Genomic DNA, 27,081 nt, shown 5'->3' with positions numbered 1-27,081 from the left:
GCCAAAGGGTTGACGCAGGAATTTGTACCATCCAAAGGGTGTGTTGAATGTTGTCAACAGTGACGATCCAGTAGCCATTTCTGGCATCAAGCTTGCTGAAAGGTTTTGCCCCTGCCAGTGCTGGTCTGATTGTTTCTAGTGTTGGAATAAGGTAGTGATCCCTCTTTATTGCTTGGTTAAGATCTTTGGGATCTAAGCAAATTCTTAGCCATCCATTTGGCTTCTCTCCCACCACGATGGAGTTTACCCAATCTGTAAGCTCTGTGACTCTGGCGATTTACCTTTTCGTCAATTTCTTAGAGTTGTCTTTCAAACTTTCCTTTTAGTTCTACTGGTTCTTTACATGCGGGATGACTCACTGGTTTCATTGCTGGGTCAATAATGATGTGATACTCAAAAGCTTCAAAGCATCCAACCGTCTCATCAAAACACTCTGGGTACGTTTGTACCAGATCTTCTTTGCTTCTGATCGAAGGGCGCTTTTCAATGGGTGTACTATCTTCAACCCTCAGTGTCGCTTCCTTCTCCTCATGGTTTACTGAGATAATCTGTAACTCTTCACAACTGCTCAACCCCAGGATGGTTGGATCATCTGTTTCTGTGACGTAGAGCATACAGTTAACATCTTTTCCTTTGTGTGTCCCTCTGATTTGGGTTGTTACTAGCTGTCAAATCTCAGTTCCCCCATATGCTGTTAGCATGACGTCGTTTGGTGTCTGAGCACTTTCCCTTGGATAACCATTTTTCACCAAATTTTCAGGAAAGATCTGCTGCTATAGCCTGAGCAGGATGATGGTACTCTGTGCTCCAGTATCAATCTTCAGCTTCAGATTTATCGTTGTGGGCTTATTTCTCAGCCTCTTCCTGATCTGAATGGTTGTGTGAATTTCTTTTCTCTGGAAACTGTCACATCCAGACATTTCATGCAATTCTATGGTTCCTGTGTCTATCATGTTCTCAAACCCATCACCATCTTCCAGGGTATGGATGTTTTGGTTTCTTTCACTATTCCTTCGCCCTGTTACTCTGGCTCTAATGACTTGTCTGCCACCTCCTTGCTTTGTTCTGCACAGCTTTTCCCAGTGATTGGTCTTTTCTGCAAGCTCTGCAGATTGATCCATATGCAGGACATTTCTTTCTATCTGTCAATTCATGTGGCCGTCCACAGCTCCTGCACATCTTTCCCTCTATGTTTGGCGTACCTTCTTTAGTTACTGTTTCACTGCATCAACCCTGCTGCCTGTCTGTTGGCTTAACTGAAGGCTAGCCATTAGGGAGGTCAGAGTCTTCATCTGTCTGCTCGTGGTTTCATGTGCTCTGATAATGTCTGCAGCCTGTGATATTGTGAGCTTGTCCTGTCCAATTAGAGCTTTCTCTACTTCAGGATGTGCAGATCTATTAGCTGTTCATGTGTGTCTGGCTGCATTTTTCAATCTTGCTACAAACTTGTCAATAGGCTCACCTAGTTCCTGTCTGAGGCCTTGAAATTCATATCTGTATATCTGATGATTTGATTTTGGATGGAGATGGGTACTGAATCTTTCAAAAATTTTGTCTGGGTTTCTGCTGTCCTCTTCGCTTAGGTCCCAGCTGTTAAATAAATTTAATCCTTTATCTCCAGCTCACAGAAGGATATAGCTGATCCTTTCCTCTTCACTAGTGACTTTTAGGAAACTACTAAATGCCAAATTGCACTTTTGTTTAAACTTCTCAAATGCCTCTACGACATCATCAGCTTTTTAATTTATGATCGGCTGTAGCAGTGCATTCATTCCTGTCCCGGCTGACTTTTATTAAAAGAGTTTTCACACAAGTCACTCAGTTTTTCTTGCTGTCTCTCTCTGGCGCTAATTTGGGTCACTTTTGTCAATCTGATGCTTTTAAAAATGTTGTAGGTTTACTCACAGACACTCGCTGCCACCATGTTTCGTCTTTATGTTGTTTTTGGTTCCCAGATGTTGGAAAGAATCACACTTTAAACTTCGAAAAGGCTGGAGTCAGTCTAGTTTATTACAGCACCATGCTCTGCTATAGAACCTGATTCAACTGGTTCTTGTGTTACATATAACATGACTCCCCGGTGCTGTCGTGAATGTGGCCCCCCACTGGAACACTTACACATAACTAGTTCCTAGCTAATTAGTTCCTAACACTTTACAGATAGTATAACAATATATAACACCAGTATTTATTGCCCATCCCTAATTGCCCTTGAACTGAATGGCTGGCTTACTAGGGCAGTTGAGAGTCAACCACATTGCTGTGGGTCTGGAGTCACATGTAGGATGGCAGATTTCCTCCCCTAAAAGACATTAGATATTTTTTGAGACCATTGATAGTTTCATGGCACTATTAATTGAGACTAGCTTGCAATTCCATTAATTAATTGAATTTAAAATTCCAACAGCTGCCGTGGTGGGATTTGAACCCATGTCTTTGTGCCACAATCTCCCCACAATCGCTCGATCGCTGCACACTGCTTTACCATTCAGATTGGTTGCATTGTAATACTGCAACAAGTAAATAGCATTGTACTGTTGATACTGGCTGTAAACACGGGTTCGGCCTCAACTGGTGTATTGTGTCCAATTCTGGGCACTGCAATTTAGGATTTGAGTGAAAGGACTGAGTGTATTGCAGCCAAATTTGCTGACGATACAAAGATAAGTAGAAAAGCAAGTTGTGAGGAGGACACAGTCTGCAAAAGGATTTAGATAAGTTAAGTGGGCAAAAATTGACAGATCAAGTGTAATGTGGAAAAGTGTGAGGTCCTCTTTGGCAGGAAGAATAGAAAAGCAGAATATTATTTAAATGGAGAGAGACTGCAGAAAACTGCAGCACAGAGGAATCTGGGTGTCCTTGTATATGAATCACAAACTTAACAGCAGGTAATTAGGAAGGTAAATGGAATGTTGGCCTTTATTGAAAGGGAGATGGAGTATAAAAGTAGGGACGTTTTTCTACAACTGCACAAGGCATTGCACCTAGAGAACTGTGTACAGTTTTGGTATCCTTACTTAAGGAGGGCTATACTTGCATTGGAGGCAATTCAGGGAAGGTTCACTAGGCTGATTTCTGGAATGAAGGGGTTGTCTTATGAGGAAAGGTTGAGCAGGTTGGGCTTATACTCATTGGAGTCTAGAAGATTGAGAGGTGATCTTATTGAAATGTATAAGATTCTGAGGAATCATTACAGGGTAGATGCTGAGCGGATGTTTCCCCTCGTGAGGGAAGTCCACAACTAAGGGACACAGTTCCAAAATAAGGGGTCTCCCATTTAAGACGGAGATGAGGAGAAGTTTCATCTCTCAGAGGGTCGCTAATCTTTGGAATTCTCTTTCCCAGAGAGCAGTGGAGGCTGGGTCATTGAATATAGTCAAGTTTGAGTTACAGATTTTTGATCAACAAGGGAGTCGAGGACTGAGAGGCAACAGGAAAGTGGAATTAAGGCCACAATCAGATCAGCTATGATATTAAAGGGTGGAGCGGGCCCGAGGGGCAGAATGGCCTATTCTTATTCCTATTTCTTAAGATTTTAGGAAGGATGTGAAGGCTTTGGAGACAGTGCAGAAAAGATTTGAGAATGGTTCTAGGAATGAGGGACTTCAGTTACATGGATAGATTGGAGAAGTTGGAGTTCTTCTCCTTGGAGAAGAGAAGGTTGAGAGAAAATTTGATAGGGGTGTTCAAAATCATGAGAGTCTGGACAGAGTGGAGTAGTAGTACGAGCTGCAGCCCCGATTGCCCCATCCTACTCTCATTGACCTTCCTGCCCAGACACCTCTGGGGGCTAATCTTGCCAATCTTGTCCTGTCCAACTCACCCCTCCTGCTGCTGACCTTGTGGGCTTTGCAACAGCACTGTACACATCATCCTTCAGAATGTCCATTCACTTGTTCTTTTTCCATCCATGAATTTAGTGTGACTGATGGCCTTAATGGAAACCTGGCTGAGGGGTGATGACACCTTTCCCCTTAATGAAGCCACCCCGCTTGTCTATTTCTTCTATCACTTGCCCCGTTAAGACCATCACAATGACGGCATGGCGTTTATCATCAAATCTCACCTTGGCCAACTCTCTGCTTCTCTGGCACTTTGTCCTCCTTTTGAACATCTCGCCTTGTTGTACCCCTCTCAGTCACAATCATTCTGCACTGCCCTGCCAAGTATGATAAAAATTTTCTCATCGAGATATCTTCACTACTTTCCTCTCTCTTAGCCTCTGCACTAAATGACTTCTCATCCTTGGTGATTTCAATCTCCATCTCAACTCATCGTGTTCTTTCTCCTCTGAGTTCACTGCCTTCTTATTCTCCCACCAGGTAAACTCCCAAACCTAAATTAATAGCCACCACCTTGATCTTTCCATCTCACGTGTTTTTGCCAGTCCCATCGTATCAATCATAGAGAATCACAGAATTGTTACAGTGCAGAAGGAGGCCATTCGGCCCATCATGTCCGCAGCGGCTTTCCAAAAGAGCAATTCACTCAGTTCCATTCCCCGCTTTCTCCTCGTTACCCAACACATTCTTCCTTTTCATATAATGGTCGAATTCCCTTTTGAACGCTTCAAATGAACCTACCTTCACCGCACTCGCAGGCAGTTGCATTCCAGATCTTAACCACACTCTCCGTGAAAAAGTTTTTCCTCATGTCACTTTTGCTTCTCTTATCAAATACTTTAAATCTGTGCCGTCTCGTTCTCGATCCTTTCCCGAGTGGCAACAGTTTCTCTCTCTCTACTCTGTCCAGACCCATGATTTTGAATACCTCTTTCAAATCACCTCTCAGCTTTCTCTTCTCCAAGGAAAACAGTCCCAACTTCTCCAATCTATCTTCATAATTGAAATTCCTCATCCTTGGAACCATTCTCATGAATCTTTTCTGTACTCTCTCCAATGCCCTCTTGTCTTTCCTGAAGTGCGGCACCCAGAACTGGATGTAATACTCCAGCTGAGGCCGAATTAGTGTCTTATACAAGTTCGACATAACTTCCTTGCTCTTGTATTCCATACCCCTATTAATAAAGCCCTAAAACTAGTCTAATGGTGACCATGAAATCATTGTCAATTGTTGTAAAAACCCATTTGGTTCACTAATGTCCATTAGGGAAGGAAATCTGCTCTCCTTACCTGGTCTGGGCTGCATGTGACTCCAGACCCACAGCAATGTGGTTGACTCTTAAATACCCTCTGAAATGGCCTCACAAGCCGCTCTGTTCAAGGGCATTTCGGAATGGGCAAGAAATGCTGGCCGAGCCAGTGACGCCCACATCCCATGAACAAATAAAAAAACAGGATACTGTATGCTTTATTAACCACGCTTTCAACCTGCCCTGCCATCTTCAATGACTTAAGCACATCTACACCCAGGTCCGTCTGCTCCTGGCACCCCCTCTAGAATTGTACCCTTTATTTTGTATTTCATCCTACCAAAATTAATCACTTCACATTTCTCTGCATTGAACTTCATCTGCCACCTGTCTGCCCATTCCACCAACTTGTTTATGTCCTTTTGAAGTTCTACACTGTCCTCCTCACAGTTCACAATGCTTCCAGATAAAACCATCTCTGATCACTTCCTTGTATCACTGTCCACCCACATCCATCTTCCATGCCCAACTCTATCTCATTCTGTATCCATCCCTGGAAATAAACTATTCCACAATTCACTTACGACTGCACTTTCAAAATCCCAACTGTCTAGCCTTTGGTCCTCAGATCACCACAACACTTCTGCAGTTACAGATTTGTTCAAACGGACGCTCATGTCCACCTTTTATGTCCTAGTACCAAATAAAACTATTTCTGTCACCCTGGCCATTTCCCAGCACAGCCCTCATCTCCACTAAAGTTCAAGCGATGCAGACTTGAAAGAATATAGCAGACAGCTGGTTTAGCCATTCAGCACCAGATCTGCATGTACTGCATAAAACACTATCGGGTCCTGCTCTCGTCTGCTAAAACAGCTCGCTATTCCAAGATCTTTGTGGAATGCAAAGATAACCCTCTGCTTTTCTCCGCTGCAAACCAACATCTACCTCTCTCCCTGTTCCCTCCATCCTCACCACCAACAATAAGTGTGAGGAGCTCATAGACTTTGTTGTTTCTAAGGTAGACAGCATCTGATCAGCTGCCTCTGCCAAATTCCTTCCTTCCACTAGCCCACCAGGCCAAATTTCCTCTAAACCTCCTTTCTGCCCTAGCCCTGAACTTGCATCTTTGTCTAGTTTCTCTCCTATCTCCCTTCATGTCCTTACTGAGCTCATGAGTCCCACCTCCTGCTTCCTCGACCCTATTCCCACTAAACTGCTGACCACCCAAGATCCCCTCCTGGCCCCCATGTGAGCTGATATTGTTAAGGGTCCGTTCTCTTCCGTTGTTGTCCCTCCCTCCTTTAACTCTGCCATCATCACTCTGCACAAAAAACAACCCTTGACCCCACTGCCCTTACACACTACCACCTCCTCTCCAACCTCCCTTTCCTCTCATGTCCCTGAATGTGTTGTCGCCTCTCAAATCTGTCCCCATATTTCCTGGAACTCCATGTTTGATTCCCTCCGATCAGGTTTCCACCCCTGCCACAGTACTGACATGGCTGTGATCATAGATTCATTTACGGCACAGAAGGAGGCCATTCAGCCCATTGAGTCCACGCCACCTCTCCATGGAGCAATCCAGTTAGTTCCGCTCCTCGCTCAATCCCCATAGTCCTGGAAGTTTAATTCTTTCAAGTGTCCATCCAATTTCCTTTTGAAATCATGAATTATTTCTGCTTTCGCCATCCTATAGGGAAGTGAGTTCCAGGTCATTACCACTTGCTGTGGTTTTTTTTAAAAAAACAAAATTCTTTCTCACCTTTATCCCTGCACCTCTTGCCGAAAGCCTTCAGTTTGTGTTTTTTAGTCCTTATACCTTCAGTTAATGGGAACAGTTTTTCCTTATCTACCTGATCTAAGTCTGTCATAATCTTGTATATCTCTATCAAATCTTCACTCAATCATATAATAGAATCATAGAAGGTTTACAGCACAGAAAGAGGCCACTTGGTCCATCGTGTCTGTGCGGCAGAAAAACAATCCACCTATTCTAATACCACCTTCGAGCATTTGGTCCGTAGCCCTGCAGATTACGGCACTTAAGGTGCATATCCAGACTGCTTTTGAATGAGTTGAGGGTTTCTGCCTCAACTATCCTTTCAGGCAGTGAGTTCCCGACCCCCACCACCCTCTGGCTGAAAAAGCTTTTTCCTCATCTCCCGTGTAATTTTTCTATTAATTGCTTTAAATCTATGCCGCCTCGTCGCTGACCTCTCTACTAAGGTGAACAGACCCTTCATCTCCACTCTATCCAGGACCCTCAACATTTTGTACATTTCAATCAGATCTCCCCTCAGCCTTCCCTGTTCCAAGGAGAACAACCTCAGCCTGTGCAATCTTTCCCCATAGCTGCATTTTTCCAGTCCTTGCAGTTTCCTCATAAATCTCCTCTGTAATTTCTCTAGTGCAATTATATCCTTTCTGTAATGAGGTGACCAGAACTGCACACAGTACTCAAGTTGTGGCCTAACCAATGAGTTATACAGTTCCAGCACAACCTCCCTGCTCTTATATTCTATACCTCGACTAATAAAGGAAAGGATCCCATATGCCTTCTTCACCACCTTATCGACCTGTCCTGCTACCGTCAGAGATCTGTGGACATTCATTTCAAGGTCCCTCACTTACTCTACACTTCTCGGTATTTTTCCATTAATCATGTATTCCTTTGCCTTGTTTGACCTCCCCAAATCCATTACCTCACACTTCTCCAAGTTGAATTCAATTTGCCACTTTTCTGCCCATCTGACCAGACCATCAATATCTTCCTGCAGCCTACCTGCTATCTACCACACAGCCAACTTTTGTGTCGCCTGCAAACTTCTTGAACATTCCCCCTACATATACGTGCAAATCGTTAATATATACCACAAAAAGCAGGGGACTCAGTACTGAGCCCTGCAGAATGCAACTGGAAACAGCCCTCCAGTCACTAAAATACCCGTCAACAGATAGCCTTTGTCTCCTGCCACTGAGCCAATTTTGTATCCACCTTGCTGCATTTCCCTGTATCCCATGGGATTTTTTTTTTAACCAGTCTGCCATGTGGGACCTTGTCAAAAGCCTTGCTAAAATCCATGTAGACCACATCAATTGCACTACCCTCATCTATCTTCCTTGTTACTTATTCAAAAATTTCAATCATGTTGGGCAAACAAGATCTTCCCTTAACAATTCCATGCTGACTATCCTTGATTAACCTGTGCCTGTAATTATTCGGTCTATCCTTCGCTCCCTTTTTAAACAGAAGTACAATGTTAGCAGTTCTCCAATCATCCAGAACCACACCTGTATCCAGTGAGGACTGGAAAATGATGGTCAGACCTTCTGCTATTTCCTCTCTTGCTTTTAACAGCCTAGGGTACATTTCATCTGGCCCTGGTGATTTATCAACTTTCAAGGATGCTAATCCCATTAATACTTCCACTCTCCCTATGTTTATCACATCCAATACTTAACACTCCTCCTTAACTACAATATCTGCATTGTCCCCCTCTTGTGAAGACAGACGCAAAGTATTCATTAAGAACCATACCAACATCTTCCACCCCTACACATAGGTTACCTTTTTGGTCTTTTATGGACCCTACTCTCCTTAGTTATCCTCTTACTCTTAACGTATTGATAAAACATCTTTGGGTTCACCTTGATTTTGCTTGCCAATATTCTTTCTTGCCCTCTCTTTGCTTTCCTAATTTTCTTTCTGATTTCATCCCTCCACTTTCTATACTCCTCTCGGATTTCTGTAGTATTGAGTTCTCGGTATCGGACATAAGCTTTCCTTTTCTGCCTTATCTTACCTTGTAAGCTCCTTGACATCCATGGGGCTCTAGATTTGGCCATCTCGCCCTTTTTCTTTGTGGGAACGTGTTTACTCTGAACCCCTTGAATCTCCGCGTTGAATGCCTCCCACTGCTCTGACGCTGATTTACCTTCAAGTAGCTGTTTCCAGTCCACTTTCACTAAATCACTCCTCAGTTTAGTAAAATTAACCTTGCCCCAATTGAGAACTCTAATTCCTGTTCTATCTCTGTCCTTTTCCGTAATTATGTGGAAACTGACTAAATTATGATCACTACCACCAAAATGCTCTCCCACTGCCACTCCTTCCACCTGCCCATCTTCATTTCCTAAAACTAAATCTAAAACTGTGCCCTCTCTCGTTGGACTCGCTACTTACTGGCCAGAAAGGTTCTCCTGAATGCACCTCAAGAATTCTGCTCCCTCAATTCCTTTCACACTAAAACTATCCCAGTTAATATTGGGGTAGTTAAAATCCCCTACTATTACTGCCCTATTGTTCTTGCACTTCTCAGAGATTTGCCTACATATCTGCTCTTCTATCTCCCTCTGACTGGGGGTCTATAGTACACTCCAAGCAGTGTGATTGCCCCTTTTGTTTTTCCTTGGCTCAATCCATATGGCCTCATTTGATGAACCTTCCAACATATCACCCCTCCTCACAGCTGTAATAATTTGCTTGACCAAAATTGCCACTCCCCCTCCTTATCGTGTCTGAAATCCCTGTAGCCAGAAACGTTGAACTGCCATTCCTGTCCCTCCTTAAGCCATGTTTATGTAATAGCTATGATATCATACTGCTACTTGTCTATCTGCTTTATTTGCTATACTCCTTGCATTGCAAATGATACCCTTGAGCACTGCCAAATTCTTTTTTTATTTTGTCACCTGTTTCCTCTGTCTTCTAGACTCATGCCAAACTAGTTTAAACCTTCCACAATAGCACTAGCAAAACGTCCTGCAAGGAACTCAGTCCCGGCTCTGTTCAGGTGCAACCCGTCCGTCCTGGACAGGTCTGATCTCCCCCAGAGCCGGTCCCAATGTCTCAGGAATCTAAAGCCTTCCCTCCTGCACCATCTTTCCAGCCACACATTCATCTGTCTTATCCTTCTATTTTTATACTCACTTGCTTGTGGCACTGGGAGTAATCCAGAGATTACTACTTTTGAAGTCCTGCTTGCCAATTTCTTACCTAGCTCCCTAAATTCTGACTGCAGGACCACATCCCTATTTGTACCTATGTCGTTGGTTCCGATGTGGACCACGACTGCTGGCTGTTCACCCTCCCCCTTCAGGATGGTTTGCAGCCGCTCAGTGACATATTTGACCCTGGCACCAGGGAGACAATATACCATCCTGGATTCATGTCTGCGACCACAGAAACTTCTGTCTGTTCCTCTGACTCTTGAATCGTCTATCACTATGACTCTTCCAGTCTTCCCTGTACCCCCTTGTGCAGCTGAGTCACCCGTGGTACCATGCACTTGGCTCTGGCTGCACTCCCCAGGTGAAGCATTACTGTCCTCAATATTCAGAACTGAATAACTGAATACCACTTAGGGGTCTCCTGCACTACCTGCCTGATTCTTTTTGACTGCCTGGTGGTCACCCATTCCCCCTCTCCCTACATATTGTTAAACTGTGGGGTGACCAAATCCATTAGCATTGAAAGGGAAGAGGTATTAGCTGTTTGAGCGGGCTTAAAAGTGGATAAGTCCCCAGGCCCAGATGAGATGTATCCCAGGCTGTTGTGTGAGGCAAGGGAGTAGATAGCAGGGGCTCTGACACAAATTTTCAAATCCTCTCTGGCCACAGGGGAGGTACCAGAGGACTGGAGGACAGCGAATGTAGTACCATTATTCAAGAAGGGTAGTAGGGATAAACCAGGTAATTACAGGCCAGTGAGTCTAACATCCATCTTAGGAAACTATTGGAAAAAATTCTGAGGGGCAGGATTAATCTCCACCTGGAGGGGCAGGGATTAATCAGCGATAGTCAGCATAGCTTTATCAGGGTGAGAGGTGTCGAACAAACATGATTGAGTTTTTCGAGGAGCTGACTAGATGTGTAGATGAGGGTAAAGCAGTTGATGTAGTCTACATGGACTTCCGTAAGGCTTTTGATAAGGTCCCGCATGGGAGATTGGTTAAGAAGGTAAAAGCCCATGGGATCCAAAGCAATTTGGCAAAGTGAATCCAAAATTGGCCTAGTGGCAGGAGGCAGAGGGTAATGGTCGAGGTTTGTTTTTGCGAGTGGAAGCCTGTGACCAGTGGTGTACCATGGGGATCGGTGCTGGGACCCTTGATGTTTGTAGTGTACATTAATGATTTAGATGTGAATCTAGGAGGTATGATCAGTAAATTCACAGATGACATGAAAATTGATGGTGTCGTAAATAGTGAGGAGGAAAGCCTTAGATTACAGGACGATGTAGATGGGCTGGAAAGATGGGCAGAGCAGTGTCAAATGCAATTTAATCCTGAGAAGTGTGAAGTGATGCATTTTGGGATGATTAACAAGGCAAGGGAATATACAATGGATGGTAGAACCCTAGGAAGTATAGAGGGTCAGAGAGACTTTGGTATACTTGTCCATAGATCACTGAAGCCAGCAGCACAAGTAGATAAGGTGGTTAAGAAGCCATGTGGGATACTTGCCTTTCTCAGCCAAGGCATAGAATATAAGTACAGGGAGGTTATGATGGAGCTGTATAAAATGCTAGTTAGGCCACAGCTGGAGTACTGAGTACAGTTCTGGACACCACACTATAGGAAGGATGTGATTGCACTGGGGAGGGTGCAGAGGAGATTCACCAGGATGTTGCCTGGGCTGGAGCATTTCAGCTATGAAGAGAGACTGGATAGGCTAGGGTTTTTCTTAGAGCAGAGAAGGCTGAGGGGGGACCTGATTGAGATATACAAAATTATGAGGGGCATTGATAGGATAGATAGGAAAAAACGTTTTCCCTTAGCAGAGGTGTCAATAACCAGGGGGCATAGATTTTTAAGGCAAGGGACAGGAGGTTTAGAGGGGATTTGAGGAAAGAAATTTCACCCAGAGGGTGGTTGGAATCTGGAACCCGAAGACAGGTGTTCAGCTAACTGGCCTATAGTTTTCTGCTTTCTGTCTCCTTCTCTCTTTGAATAAAGATGTTACATTCGCTATTTTCCAATCTAATGGAACCTTCCCCAAATCTAGGGAATTTTGGAAAATTAAAACTAACGCATCATTTATCTCACTGGCCACTTCATTTAACACCCTAGGCTGAAGTCCATCAGGACTTGGTGACTTGTCAGCCCGCAGCTCCAATGATTAGTTCAGTACCACTTCCCTGGTGATTGTAATTTTCTTGGGTTCCGCCGTCCCTTCCATTTCCTGACTTACAGCTAATACTGGGATGTTACTTGTATCCTCAATAATGAAGACCGATGCAAAATATCTGTTCAATTCATCTGCCATCTCCTTATTATTCCTTATTAATTTCCCAGCCGCACTTTCTATAGGACCAACGCTCACTTTGTTGACTCTTTTTTAAAAATATCTATAGAAACTATTACGATCTGTCTTTATATTGCTAGCTAGCTTTCTCTCGTTCTCGAATTTTACCTTCCTTCCAATCTTTTAGTCATTCTTTGCTGTTTTTTATATTTTGGCCAATCTTAGAACATAGAACAGTACAGGCCTTTCGGCCCACGATGTTGTGCCAAACCTTTAACCTACTCTAAGATCAAACTAACTACCTACCCTTCATTCTACTATCATCCATGTACCTATCCAAGAGTCGCTTAAATGCCCCTAATGTATCTGCTTCTACTACCATCGCTGGCAGCGCATTCCACGCACCCACCACTCTCTGTAAAGAACCTACCTCTGACATCTCCCCGAAACCTTCCTCCAATCGCCTTAAAATTATGCCCCCTGGTGACAGCCCTTTCCACCCTGGGAAAAAGTCTCTGGCTATCCACTCTATCTATGCCTCTCATCATCTTGTACCCCTCTATCAAGTCACCTCTCATCCTTCTTCGCTCCAATGAGAAAAGCCCTAGCTCCCTCAATCTTTCTTCGTAGGACATGCCCTCCAGTCCAGGCAGCATCCTGGTAAATCTCCTCTGCACCCTCTCTAAAGCTTCCACATCCTTCCTATAATGAGGCGACTAGAACTGAACACAATATTCCAAGTGTGGTCAAACCAGGGCCTTATGGAGCTTCAGCATAACCTTGCAGCTCTTAAACTCAATCCCCCTGTTAATGAAAGCCAACACACCATACGCCTTCTTAACCATCTTCAGCTGCTTCATCAATGACCAACCCTCCATAGTCAGGTCTAGAGTGGGGATGTGCACTGACAATTGAACAGTTTTCAGGTCCATGTGCAACTCCTCAGATAATGCAGCAGTCTATGTCTGCACAGAGCACAACCTGGACAACGTTCAGGCTTGGGCTGATAAGTGGCAAGTAAGGGAATACACAATAAATGGTCGGATACTGAGAAGTGTAGAGGAACAGAGGGACCTTGGATTGCGTGTTCACAGATTCCTGAAGGTGGCTGGACAGATAGATAAAGTGATCAAGAAGGCATATGGGATAGTTGCCTTTATTAGCCGAGGCATAGAACATAAGAAAGATAAACAAGAAATGCTGGAAATACTCAGCAGGTCTGCACCATCTGTGGAGAGAGAAGCAGAGTTAACGTTTCAGGTCAGTGATCCTTCATCAGAACTGGCAGATATTAGAAATGTAAAAGGTTTTACGTAAGTAAAGCGGGGGAGTGGGGCAAGAGATAACAAAAGAGAAGGTGTTGATAGGATAAGTTCGCAGAGAATAACTGACCAGAAGGTCATGGAGCAAAGGCAAACGGTATGTTAATGGTGTGCTGAAAGACAAAGCATTAGTGCAGAGAGGGTGTTAATGGACAGAAAACTGAACAGCCTGGCCCCAAGCACAAACATGAAAAAAACAGTGGGTAGGCACAGTAGAAGCAAACTAAAATAAACCCAAAAAATTACCAAAAAAAAGGAAAAATAACTAAAAAAAATAAAAAGGGGGGCCCGTCATGCTTTGAAATTATTGAACACAATAATTTGGGGCGGCACAGTGGTTAGCACTGTAGCCTCACAGCTCCAGCGACCCGGGTTCAGTTCTGGGTACTACCTGTGTGGAGTTTGCAAGTTCTCCCTGTGACCGCGTGGGTTTCTGCCGGGTACTCCGCTTTCTTCCCACAGCCAAAGACTTGCAGGTTGATAGGTAAATTGGCCATTGTAAATTGCCCCTAGTGTAGGTAGACAGTAGGAGAATGGTGGGGATGTGATAGGGAGTATGGGATTAACATAGGATTAATATAAATGGGTGGTTGTTGGTCGGCACAGGCTTGGTGGGCCAAAGGGCCTGTTTCAGTGCTGTATCTCTCTCTAACCCTAGCAACTTGGGTGGCAACTTTAAGCAATCTATGGACATGGACCCCAAGATCCCTCTGTTCCTCCACACTACCAAGAATCCTGTCTTTAAGCCTGTATTCCGCATTCAAATTCGACTTTCCAAAATGAATCACTTCACACTTTTCCAGGTTGAACTCCATCTGCCACTTCTCAGCCCAGCTCTGCATCCTGTCAATGTCCCGTTGCAACCTACAACAGCCTTCCACACTATCCACAACTCCAGCAACCTTCGTGTCATCGGCAAACTTGCTAACCCAGCCTTCCACTTCCTCATCCAAGTCATTTATAAAAATCACAAAGAGCAGAGGTCCCAGAACAGATCCTTGTGGAACACCACTGGTCACCGAGCTCCAGGCTGAATACTTTCCATCTACTACCACCCTTTGACTTCTATGGGCCAGCCAATTTTTTATCCAGACAGCCAACTTTCCCTGAATCCCATGCCTCCTTACTTTCTGAATGAGCCTACCATGGGGAACCTTATCAAACGCCTTGCTAAAATCCATATACACCACATCCACTGCTCTTCCTTCATCAATGTGTTTTGTCACAATTTCAAAGAATTCACTAAGGCTTGTGAGGCATGACCTGCCCCTCACAAAGCCATGCTGACTGTCTCTAATCAAACCATGCGTTTCCAAATAATCATAAATCCTGTCTCTCAGAATCCTCTCCAATAATTTGCCCACTACCGACGTAAGACTGACTGGTCTGTAATTCCCAGGGTTATCCCTATTCCCTTTCTTGAACAAGGGAACAGCATTTGCCACCCTCCAATCATCCGGCACTACTCCAGTGGACAGTGAAGACGCAAAGATCATTGCCAAAGGCGCAGCAATCTCTTCCCTCGCTTCCCGTAATATCCTTGGGTATATCCCGTCTGGCCCCGGGGACTTATCTGTCCTCATGTCTTTCAAAATTTCCAGCACATCCTCCCTCTTAACATCAACCTGTTCGAGCATATCAGCCTGTTCCACGCTGTCCTCACAAACGACCAGGTCCCTTTCACTAGTGAATACTGAAGCAAAGTATTCATTTAGGACCTCCCCTACCTCCTCCGACTCCAGGCACAAATTCCCTCCACTATCCCTGATCGGCCCTACCCTCAATCTGGCCATCCTCTTGTTCCTCACATAAGTGTAGAACACCTTGGGATTTTCCTTAATCCTACCCGCCAAGACTTTTTCATGTCCCCTTCTAGCTCTCCTAAGTCCATTCTTTAGTTCCTTCCTGGCTACCTTGTAACTCTCTAGAGCCCTGTCTGATCCTTGCTTCCTCAACCTTAAGTAAGCTTCCTTCTTCCTCTTGACTAGCTGTTCCACATCTCTTGTCATCCAAGGTTCCTTCACCCTACCATCCCTTCCCTGCCTCATCGGGACAAACCTATCCAGCAGTCGCAGCAAGTGCTCCCTAAACAACCTCCACATTTCTGTCGTGCATTTCCCTGAGAACATCTGTTCCCAATTTATGCTCTCCAGTTCCTGTCTAATAGCATTGTAATTCCCCCTCCCCCAATTAAATATTTTCCCATCCCGTCTGCTCCTGTCCCTCTCCATGACTATAATAAAGGTCAGGGAGTTGTGATCACTATCATCGAAATGCTCTCCCACCGAGAGATCTGCCACCTGGCCTGGTTCGTTGCCAAGCACCAAGTCCAACATAGTCTCCCATCTAGTCGGCCGATCTACATATTGAGTGAGGAAACTTTCCTGGACACACCTGACAAAAACTGCTCCATCCAAGCTATTTGCACTAAGGAGGTTCCAATCAATATTAGGGAAGTTGAAGTCACCCATGACAACAACCCTGTTACTTCTGCACCTTTCCAAAATCTGCCTCCCAATCTGTTCCTCCATGTCTCTGTTGCTATTGGGGGGTCTATAGAAAACTCCCAACAAAGTGACTGCTCCTTTCCTGTTTCTGACTTCCACCCATAATGACTCAGTAGACAAACCCTCCTCGACGACCTCCCTTTCTGCAGCTGTGATACTATCCCTGATTAGCAATGCCACTCCCCCACCTCTTTTACCTCCCTCCCTATTCCTTTTGAAACATCTAAACCCCGGAACATCCAACATCCATTCCTGCCCCTGTGATATCCACGTCTCCATAATGGCCACAACATCGTAGCTCCAAGTACTGATCCATGCTCTAAGTTCATCACCGTTATTCCTGACACTTCTTACGTTAAAATAGACACACGTCACCCATCATACTGGCTGCAACTTTGCCCTGTCAACTGTCTAACCTTCCTCACAGACTCTCTGCACTCAGTATCTGCCTGTTCAACAGCTACCCCATCCACTGATCCGTGGCTCCGGTTCCCATCCCCCTGCCAAACTAGTTTAAACCCTCCCGAAGAGCTCTCGCAAGCCTCCCGCCCAGGATTTTGGTGCCCCTCCAGTTCAGATGCAACCCGTCCTTCTTGTAAAGGTCCCGCCTTCGCCAGAAGGTATCCCAATGATCCACATATCTGAATCCCTCCCTCCTACACCAGTTCTGTAGCCACGTGTTCAGCTGCACTCGCTCCCTGTTTCTAGCCTCACTAGCACGTGGCACCGGTAACAATCCTGAGATTACTACTCTGCTCGTCCTGCCTTTCAGCTTCCAACCTAACTCCCTATATTCGCTTTTCAGGTCCTCATCCCTTTTCCTAGCTATGTCATTGGTACCGATATGTACCACGACCTCTGGCTGCTCCCCCTCCCCCTTAAGAATCCTGTGGACTCGATCCGAGACATCCCTGCCCCTGGCACCCGGGAGGCAACATACCATCCGGGAGTCTCGTTCGCGACCACAGAATCTCCTGTCTGTTCCTCTAACCATTGAATCTCCTATCACTATCGCTCTCCTATTCTCCCCCCTTCCCTTCTGAGCCACTGAGCCAGGCTCCATGCCAGAGACCTGGCCACTGTGGCTTTCCTCTGGTAGGTTGTCCCCGCGCCCCCCCAACCGTATCCAAAACGGTATACGTATTATTGAGGGGAACGGCCACAGGGGATCCCTGCTCTGTGCGCCTATTCCCTTTCCCTCCCCTGACGGTCACCCAACTACCTTCATCCTGTAACTTAGGTGTCACTACTTCCCTATAACTGCTCGCGATCACCCCCTCAGCATCCTGAATGATCCGAAGTTCATCCAGCTCCAGTTCCCTAACGCGGTCTGTGAGGAGCTGGAGTTGGGTGCACTTCTCACAGGTGAAGTCAGCAGGGACACAAGTGGTGACCCTCACCTCCCACATCCTGCAAGAGGAGCATGCAACTGCCCTAGCTTCCATCCCCTCCGCACTAAATTGACAATAGAGATTTTTTTTAAAAAAGGAAAACCTTACCTTGCCAAACCCTCCACACAAGAGTCTTTTTTTTTGGTTAGAGGATGAGGATGGGTGGGAGACACTACACGTGTAGTGTTTCGGGTTTAGCCACTGCCCGAATATCCGAATATATAGGTTTACTTACCCAGCAGTCCCCTTGTCCGCTGAAACAAAAGCTAAGTTATTTTAAACTGAAACTCAGCTTCCCAGCTGACACCTTGCTCGCACTATCGCTGCTTCAAAAAAAGCCTTCCATCTTTGCAAAATACAGGCTTTTTCCTGAAGTTTGATAGTATCTTTAATTGTTTTAGTTCTCCGAGTGAACTCCCCCTCTGTGTCCACCACCCCCTCTCTCCCCCCCCCCCCCCCCCCCCCCCGCCTTTCCATGAGTGGGCGGTTCCCACTCCCACCTGACCACAGCAAGTGTTTTTCATTATTATGGTTTTAACACGTTTGTGTTTTATTTGTCAAATAAATAGACAGCGACAGGTTTTCTTGTAGGTTTAAAACAGAATATTATTTATTGAGCAATATGCCTTATCCTGAAATTGTTGCAACCACATCCACTCCTGCGTGCGCACATACGCAAGAAGAGCCAGCTGGAGAGGAAAAGTGGTTTGAAAGTGAGGTAGGGTTTCAGGGTTCACGATAAACCGTTGAATTCTCTCGGAAGTCAAATTCTGTTTGGTTGGAGGCCTGAGATGCTTTTAGATTTCTCTGGTGGAAAGTTCAATTCGAAGACTGAGGATCACTTTCCAATTCACTGCTGCACAAGTTGAAAATGTAGAATTCATAGCAGGGTGCTTCCCTTCTTGGCTTGTTGGATTTTTCTCCCAGATGTTAACTAGGCAAGCTTTTGGTGATGCTTCTTTCTGGGTCTCTCTCTTTCTCTCCCTCTTCAGCTACCTTTTTAAAGCTCCAAAATGGTTTCACACCTTTGCCTCTGTTGGGAGACAGATTTTCTTCCCTGTACTGATCGATAATAGCCCAGGATGTGGCTACTTCACACCTTCTTTGTTTCAGAAGAACCCATTCAATTCAAAAATGTCTCTTGATGGGTGCAATTGACACCTCTTAACTTTGAAGGTATTCTTTTGTTCGTAACAGCCAGTCGGCAATTTGAATATACAAAGCCAAGTCTTTTAACCGTCTGCAACCATTTTGGAGTACATTGTTCACAGTTACGACCAGGTGAGAAAGGTGTCTACTGTCTTCACCTGGTTTTATTGTAATAGGATTTAATTTTAAATACTGTTTTGAGCTTCCCCCTTGGTGAATCCTTCTTCACTTTCCAATTATAAGGCAAAGAAATGAGCATAAACAGGCTTTTTTAGCTTTAAAGAAGAAAAGTGAAATTTATTAAAACTTAAACTCTAGTATGGTTAACGCCTATGGATATCGGACACGCCCACGCCAGCATGCACACGTAATACACACATGCAAATAGGGACAGAAAAGAGCAGAAGAAAAATGGAGAGGTTTGAGGCAATATCAGAAGAGTTTCTTGTTTACTGTGCTTCGCGCTCACTGTAGTCCTTTTGTAAGTAGTCTTGCTTTTTGTTGGGGCCCAGTATTATTCTTAAACCTTGTTCACTGTAGGAGACTTTTCTCTCTTGGGGTTCATCTGTCTTCAATGGGTCTTCAGTTCCGTGAGAAAGCAATGAGAGCAGACAGGAGATGTTCTCAGTCCAGGAGCAAAGAGCTGTCTGAGTTCAAATCCAAAAAACTCCAACATTCTGTTAATCATTTGACTAAACTGGTCTGACCACATCTGTTTGTATATTTGGCCATCTTAGCAGTTAGCCTGGAATGCTAGCCTCTCCACCTTCAACGTCTGATAATCAAAAGTCCATTGTGGATTAAATTGGAGCAGGGAGTGGCCCCTTTGTCCATTCCAAGTACTGTCTGTACTGTGCAAAAAAAGTTCTTTACGGCGAGGGGCCTGGCAATTCCTTGTGATAGGCCCTCTTTTCTTCCCAGCAGCAATTTTAAGTTTTAATGTTCATGTAGCGAAATAATGTTTGCCTCAGTCTTGGCAGGTGGGGGCCTGCATGACATCACTTTTTTAAAAGAAATATCCATTCTTATAACTCCCTTCAGAGTGAGTTCTTGTATCAATCACTGCACTTTGTGAGCCTCACAAACCACTTTCTCAACCGAATCTGCCCTGCAGCCTTAAATAATCTGTGCACATTTACCCCCAGGTCCCTCTGCTCCTGCATCCCTTTTGAAGTTGTACCCTTTAATATTGTCTCTCCTTATTCTTCCTACCAAAATGTATCACTTCACGCTTCTCTGCATTAAATTTCATCTGCATCTTGTTCGTCCATTCCTCCAGCCTGTCTGTGTCCTTTTGAGGTTTATCATTCTCTTCCTGATAGTTCGCAATACTTCCAAGTTTTGTGTCATCTGCAAATTTTGCAATTATGCCCTGTACACTCAAGTCTAGGTCATTAATATATATCAAGAAAAGCAAGGTCCTAACACTGACCACTGGGGTAACATAAGATATACCTTCCACCAGTCTGAAAAACAACTGTTCACAACTACTGTTTCCTTTCATTCAGCTAACTGAGTATCCACACTACTACTATGCTTTTTATTCCATGAACTTTAACTTTCCGACCACACATTCACGGCATCACTAAGACTGTCTATTTCCACCTCTGTAACTTTGCTCCATCTCAGCTCATCTGCTGATGGAACCCTCACTCATGCCTTTGTTGCCTCCAGACTTGACTATCCTGGCTGGTCTCCCACATTCCACTCTCCACAAACTTGAGGTCATCCAAAACTCTGCTGCCTGTATCTTAACTCACATCAAGTCCCATTCCCCTATCACCCCTGTGCTTGCTGACTTACATTGGCTCCCGGTCAAGCAACGTCTTGATTTAAAAATTCTCATCCATGTTGTCAAATTCCTCCATGGCCTCCCTACCTTGTTAATCCCAAGCCCCACAACCTAACAAGTTATCTGCACTCCTCTAATTCTGGCCTCTTAAGCATCCCTGATTTTAATCGCTCCATCATTGGTGGCTGTGCCTTCAGCTGCCAAGGCTCTAAGCTCTGGAATCCCCTCCCTACAACTCTCCACCTCTACCTTGCTTTCCTCCTTTTTAAGACACTCCTTAAAACCTACCTCTTTGACCAAGCTTTTGATTATCTGATCTAATATCTCCTTACGTGGCTGGGTGTCATATTTTGTTTTATAATGCTCCTGTGAAGTGCCATGGGGCATTTTATGATGTTAAAGGCACTATACAAATATAAGTTGCTGTAGATTCTTGTGGTTCTACCGAGGTAGTGACCCCGGGCATTGGGCAAGAAAGGGTGGTTTAGCGCTGGCACTCTATTTATAACTCCTAATTTGATTTTAAAAATTTTGTTTGACAGGAATTATTCCAAAAGCCCGTTTCTCTGTCAGTGTGCTGCACCCAAACAGACAGGTAACTTATTTTTGTCTTTACTGGTAGCACTGAAAGAGGTCCCAATTGTTTGGTCCAACAGATTCATTTCTGGTCATGTACTATGCTGCCAAACCTTACTGGGAGATTCAATGTTGTGTTTGTGCTTTTAAGATTCTGCAGAAGAAATAGTCATTCCAAGGAAGAAAACTTGGTAAGCATCTTTTCCAAATGTCACTTTGTACTAGGCTCAGCCAAAGTATTCTGCATGAATTGTGATATAATTAAACAGTATAGGAAGACGGTAGGTGATATAGTTCATAGGTGGATGTTACAGTAATGATTCAGAATGTGCATCTTCAGTGTTGCCACTGAAATTTCAATATAGCCAAATATATACTTTGTTTGGCAATTGTATTTTAAGTTACAAAATTGCAGGGTGACGTACAAGTGGTTCCCTGATGAACAGTTTGACCTGATAAATTAAGAATGTAACAGAAGAATAATACATGCATTCCTATAACACCTTATCAGGTTGAAATGTTCCAAAGTGGTTAGAGTCTGAAATTTGCCATCACAAATGATGAGGCAAATAACGTGGATCCAGTTAAGGGGAAGCTCGTTAAGTACATGAGGGACAAAGAACTAGAAGATTATGCTGATGGGGTGAGCGGTGTGCAATATCGACCAGTAGGGCTGAGTAGCCTGTTTCTATGCTGTAATTTCTTTGTAAAGGGGGAACTAGAACAAGATTCCTGAAATATTGATTTTTAAGTCAGCTAATATTCAGCTGGTGCTGTCAATTTATACTTTTTATTTCCTAGGGACAAGTTAGCAGTCCTTCAAGCTCTTGCTGCTACAGTGAACAGAGTGGGTATTTAATTTTTAGTAAATCTATTAGAAAGAAACGTTGTGTTGGCTGTAGATGCTCAATATGTGCTTTATTTTACAGGACCACACAGCTGTGCATTACAGGTTCCAGGATGACCCATACCTCATTCCCAGGACCTCACCTGAGTTTGTGAGTGCTCCAATATGTTCTACTGCTTTGCATTTGAGCCTGCTCGGTTATCGTGGATATTCTCTCCTAAAAGGACCCAACAATGTAGGGCGGTTAGAGTTCAGCATTGCATATGGGCCGAGTGGCAGTCGACTGCAAGGCAGCAATCCTGTCAAAGAACTCTGAGCCAATCAGACTGTTGAGTCTTGATCTAAGCCTGGTTGATGGAACTGTTGCCTGTAATTCTGTGACCAACAATCATTCTTTTCTCATCAAATTCACTGCCATTTTAATAACATGTTTGATTTATGCTTTCATTGCCATCTAATGACAAAAAAGGCATATTGCTCAGAAAGAGGTAAGTGGAAAGGAAGGGTTGAAAAGGACAATTTTAAAAAAAAAAATTAAATGGCGAGAAGGAAGTTTAGTGGTTCAAGAAGCCAAAAGAAAACTGCTTTTATATAATTCTCATTTAATGACTTTTGAAGACCAAGCCATTTCCTAGCCCCTACCTCTAGACAGTTAACTTTACCAACCTTATTTTTTGACCCTTTTGATATAACCAATATTTGTGTCACTAAAGTCTAAAAGGAGACTTGTGAAACTTAGGTTACCAAAACAAGATACATAATGTTAATTAGGCTTCTAAGGAAGATGTGCAATATGTTAAAAGCCTTTAACAAATGATTCAAGTCATGTTGCATGCTGGGGTGCTCATGAAAAGATGAGGTTCAAGGATGTAAGTAAAAATACATTGAAAGATTAGCGCAGCCTGGGGTTATCACACTTTGTCCCAGTGTTTTTCAAGTTACGGTGATTTTTAGGTTGAGCTTGATAGGAAGCGGAAAATTATTTTGATTGTTACTTTTCCAAGCAGTCCTTGGGATGATCTTCGCCATGTTGTCTAACTATCTGAATATCTTTTCCTTCACTTGCAGCGTCTCTACTCACTGTCACAGGAATCTGGGTGTAATGCTGCTAAGTATATTGTTAACACCTATCCCAAACTTTTCCAGAAGGATTTTGCTGAGCCTTCTATACCTGTAAGTGTTTTTACAAAGGAAGAATAAAAATCATTAATAGTCTGCACTGTAACTAATAAACTTTTTTGTAAAACCTAGACTTTGACTTATTAACTTCCCTCAATGTAACCAATTTCAAGAACGCTAATATCTGATTCCTGATTTGAGCTTCACATGCTGGATTCTCAGCCTGCTCTGAGCTTGTTGCCCCATTTTATTTTTGCCTCTTTTCCCTGCTTCAGTCTTCTACCCTCTGCTGAAGATAGTGAATCATCCTGAGATGAGGTTCTATGGGCATGAGAAACCATCTCTTATTTCACTCTTCATGCGAGTTAGTGGCAGAACCTTCAGTCACTTCAGGCTTTCTTTCTGAGCTCTCTGAACTCTCCACTTCTCTTTCCAGAAGCCACCTTAAAATCTATTTTCCACCCAGCTTTTTGGCATCTCTCCTTGACTCACCGTAGGTGCCACTCCTCCCCTACTCTCTGAAGCACCATGGGATGTTTCTCTACATTAAAGACTCTATATAAATGCAAGTTGTTGCTCAAAGCGAGTTAGTGAAACGTTTTCTTTTCTAGTGTTTAATGCCAGAGCAATTGGAGCCTCTGATAAATGAAGTGAGTGAGGCTGCCCTGAAAGAACGCATTCGCCTCAGGAAAGTAAAAGCTTCCGTTGATCTGTATGACCAGCTTGTGCAAGCAGGTAATCTTTTAATTTCTATCACATGTAACGTGTTGCCAAACACTACATAAAGTACATGGACATGCTTTCACCTATACTTAAAGGGAAAGGACGGTCTTGAGAGCGTGTTTTTTGGTTCTGTTAGTAGTGTGATTTTTTTTTCCCCTCTGGGATTTGGTGCTTCCAAAATATTCCAAAGCTCTGGCCTCTACTGAAGTGAATGAATCAGGCTCATGACACACATAGCCCCTACACATCCCTGAAAGGAGGGAGGCCTGAAATGGTGGCCCTCTTCACTGTGTACAGTAATTTTAATACAGTTAAGAAAATATTTCACTTTTCTCTATAATTATTGGAGGAATAGATACTTCAAATGTGTAAAAATAAGTCTCCTGACATTGCGTTAATTATAATTAATTACTTACATAATTCCACACTTTGAGGCTCTTTATCCCCGTGTGACCCTTTCTCTGTTAAATGTTATGATTTAGACATTTCCACCTCATTAACCAAAGATAGTGTGTGACAACTTCTTCCTTACCAAATTTTAAAGACTCTTAACAACATAGCAGGAAACTGATAATCTTTATATATTGAATCTGAATATCAACTCTGACTGAGGTTCACCTCCAAACAACTTGCCCAATCCTACTGCAGGACAAATTGGACAGTTTGAAGTCGCCAATATAAACCTTTTGAGGATTAAAGAATACTTGAGGCTGTTAGAAATCACAGGGTTTGCATTCTTTTGTCTTAACAGGAACTCCTGTGTCTCTTGAAACCACTAATACCTTATTGGATCTGCTGTGTGTTTATGGAGATAAAGAGCCACCAAGAGAAGATCAGCTTGAACCAAGAGCAGCTGAAGATAAGGTATGAAGAATGCCAAATCAATAAATACTATTGGCTGTTTGCAACAGGGTAGCAGGGTTCCAATTACCAAAAATGCACACCATTATCACTTGGTACCATCGGTGGCTGTGCCTTCAGCTGCCTAGAATCCACCTCCTAAACCCTTCTCTTTAAACACTCCTTAATACCTAACTCTTTGATCAGCCATTGGTCACATGTTCTAATGTCCCCTCCTTTGGCTCGGTGTTTGTTTGGTTGGATGCTTGCTTCAATAACGTGGAAACTTTGACTTAGCATTGTCACCTAGTTCCTGATATATTTACTATTCATTTTAAAAACTGGTGAAGATATTTTTCCTCCTTGCTCCGTTTCTCCAGTTAAGGGCGTCATTTCCACCAGGTGTTTGGGAAGCAGATGTTGATCAGCATTTGAATAGTGGCATTCTGTTTGTATATTTGTCTCTCTGCTTTCTCTCACTGAGTAGCTGTGTACTAATTCTCATGCATGTTCGCCTTGTAGGACGAGGTGACCGGGGACTTACAGAAGAGGCGGAGGGGCCGTCCACGCAAAGCTTCAGATTTGCTTAGCATCACCTGGAGGTAAAGGGCTAGTGTTACGAAAGTGCCTCTGTGTTTTGTTAAATATATTTTTTGAGGATTAATTTTTGAAAGATTGAAGAAATGTTCAACTTTTGGGGTTTTCAAAGGGGGTCATATAAAGGCCACTTGACTTTGAAAAAACAGTCCCTGGAAATGTGTTTTAAAAGGGGCACTGTGAGGAAAGCAAGCCTTTCTGGGAAACCATCTGACTTCCAGCTGAATGAACAACAGAGAACTTTTAGACACCTTAAGAAGTTGTTTACAAAGAAGTGATAGGTCAAGATTGATGGAAGTCAAAAAGTTGACCTTCTGTTGTCTGTTTTGCTTTTGAATTGTTTTGAGTTAGGGTTGAACTGTATAAAAAGGGGGAGAACTTCCAAGGAGCGAACAGAAGACCACTTCCCAGCTCCGCTTTCCAGCACCTCTAAAAGACCCTGAGAAGTTTGCTGTGTCAACTCATCTCGTCTCCTGCCTTTGAAGAAATGCCTGCTAAATTAATTCTCAAAAGCGCCTGAAAAGAGCTGTTTTGAAAGATCCCAGTGACCTGTGTACAAGTACTTGGAGGCCAAACTGTATGCCAGTTTTGGAACACAACGTATCTCATCTGTTGTTTCTTCAAGAATGAACAAGTATTCAGCCCAAGTGGGTTTTTTGTCAGTAACTTAAATGGTGTATGTGTGTGTCTGAGTGTGAGGGCCTAAGGTAAAACGGGAACTTTAATATTTTAATCTGTCTGTTTATGCTTTACTTCATTACTGGTTAAGACTTGTTTTATAATCTGATAACTTTGTTTATGAATTGACTGTATCGGGAAGTGGGAAACAATTTAAATATATGTTGCGAGCCACCCTTTTTTCTCTGTCGGGTATCAACTGACGTGACAGACAAAGATACACTAAAACCAAAGTCTCGTATAACTTCACTTTATTAGTACTAAAATCACTTGAAGCATACAAATGCTTACAACAGTTTTATTTAGACACCAAATAAGTACAAGTCTCACTTCTTGTGAAAGATACTACCCTTCAACACAGAGGTGATCAGTCTCTTGTCACGGTTGATCACAGAGCCTCCAGACTTGGGTCCTCCTTCGAGAGTTGTTCCCTGGCTCCCGCCGAGGATACCCTCCAGTGTTGAACCTTATATATTCTTTGAAGGTTCCTTGCTCAACCCATGACTCGCATGATCTTGTTTTGCACAAATCTTCAAGCATTATCTCATCTTTGGCAAGCATTAGCCATTTAGCCATCTAGACAGAAATCCAGACTTGTTTACAATAACCACTGTTAATGCCCCTATATCTGTACCTCTTTTATCTATTCTTGTTCAACAGTCCAGTCTAATGGTCCCATATCCCTAACCACAAGCTTTGACATGTCTGTTAGCTTATTTCAGAAGTTCTGCGCTTATCTTTAGCTGCCTTAGAGCCTGCTGGGTATAAAGCATCACTTGACCAACTTTTCAGGGCCTACACCATGGAGAACAGCGCACTATCCCACCTCGGCCTTAACACTAGTGTTTTCGGAAACTGCAGCTCTCCACTTGAGCAATGTCTGGGTGGGGTCACTAAGCGTGCAGATGTTTTTCGAGTTTAATTTTGGTCTCCTGTCAAATAAAATTGTTGTGACACCTTACACAGCTGTACTGGGCAGTGAAGAGTGTCTAAGGAGTTTTGTTTGGCTTTATAGTTTTTTGGCATCTATTTTAACAAATCTCAAATCAATTGAACTAGTAGTAGCTAGTACCACTGGCTCATTTTGTACAACAGCTGCCTGGTGTGGTGTCCAGCTTCACAAGCCAAGCAGGTTCCAAAGCTGAATCCCCAGTCAGAGCTGAATTAACTGAAATAAAAACAAAATGCTGGCAATGTTCAGGT

The 27,081-nt window shown here is 43.6% G+C and overlaps 1 protein-coding gene across 2 annotated transcripts in view; it reads left to right on the top strand.

Annotated features, from left to right (window-relative positions):
* ptcd3 (pentatricopeptide repeat domain 3) overlaps positions 1-27,081 on the top strand; it is a 61,000-nt gene that overhangs the window by 2,119 nt on the left and 31,800 nt on the right. For both annotated transcript variants that reach the window (XM_068029293.1, XM_068029305.1), the window contains exons 2-9: positions 21,041-21,093; positions 21,226-21,265; positions 21,876-21,921; positions 22,004-22,072; positions 22,990-23,094; positions 23,652-23,775; positions 24,515-24,627; positions 25,126-25,205. In XM_068029293.1, coding sequence (XP_067885394.1) covers positions 21,041-21,093; positions 21,226-21,265; positions 21,876-21,921; positions 22,004-22,072; positions 22,990-23,094; positions 23,652-23,775; positions 24,515-24,627; positions 25,126-25,205 — 630 coding nt within the window. The remainder of the gene's footprint in view (positions 1-21,040; positions 21,094-21,225; positions 21,266-21,875; positions 21,922-22,003; positions 22,073-22,989; positions 23,095-23,651; positions 23,776-24,514; positions 24,628-25,125; positions 25,206-27,081) is intronic.

The sequence above is a fragment of the Heterodontus francisci genome, chromosome 1 (genome assembly GCF_036365525.1).
Source record: "Heterodontus francisci isolate sHetFra1 chromosome 1, sHetFra1.hap1, whole genome shotgun sequence".
NCBI classification, from domain to species: domain Eukaryota; kingdom Metazoa; phylum Chordata; class Chondrichthyes; order Heterodontiformes; family Heterodontidae; genus Heterodontus; species Heterodontus francisci.
This window is presented reverse-complemented; position numbering and strand designations above follow the sequence as displayed.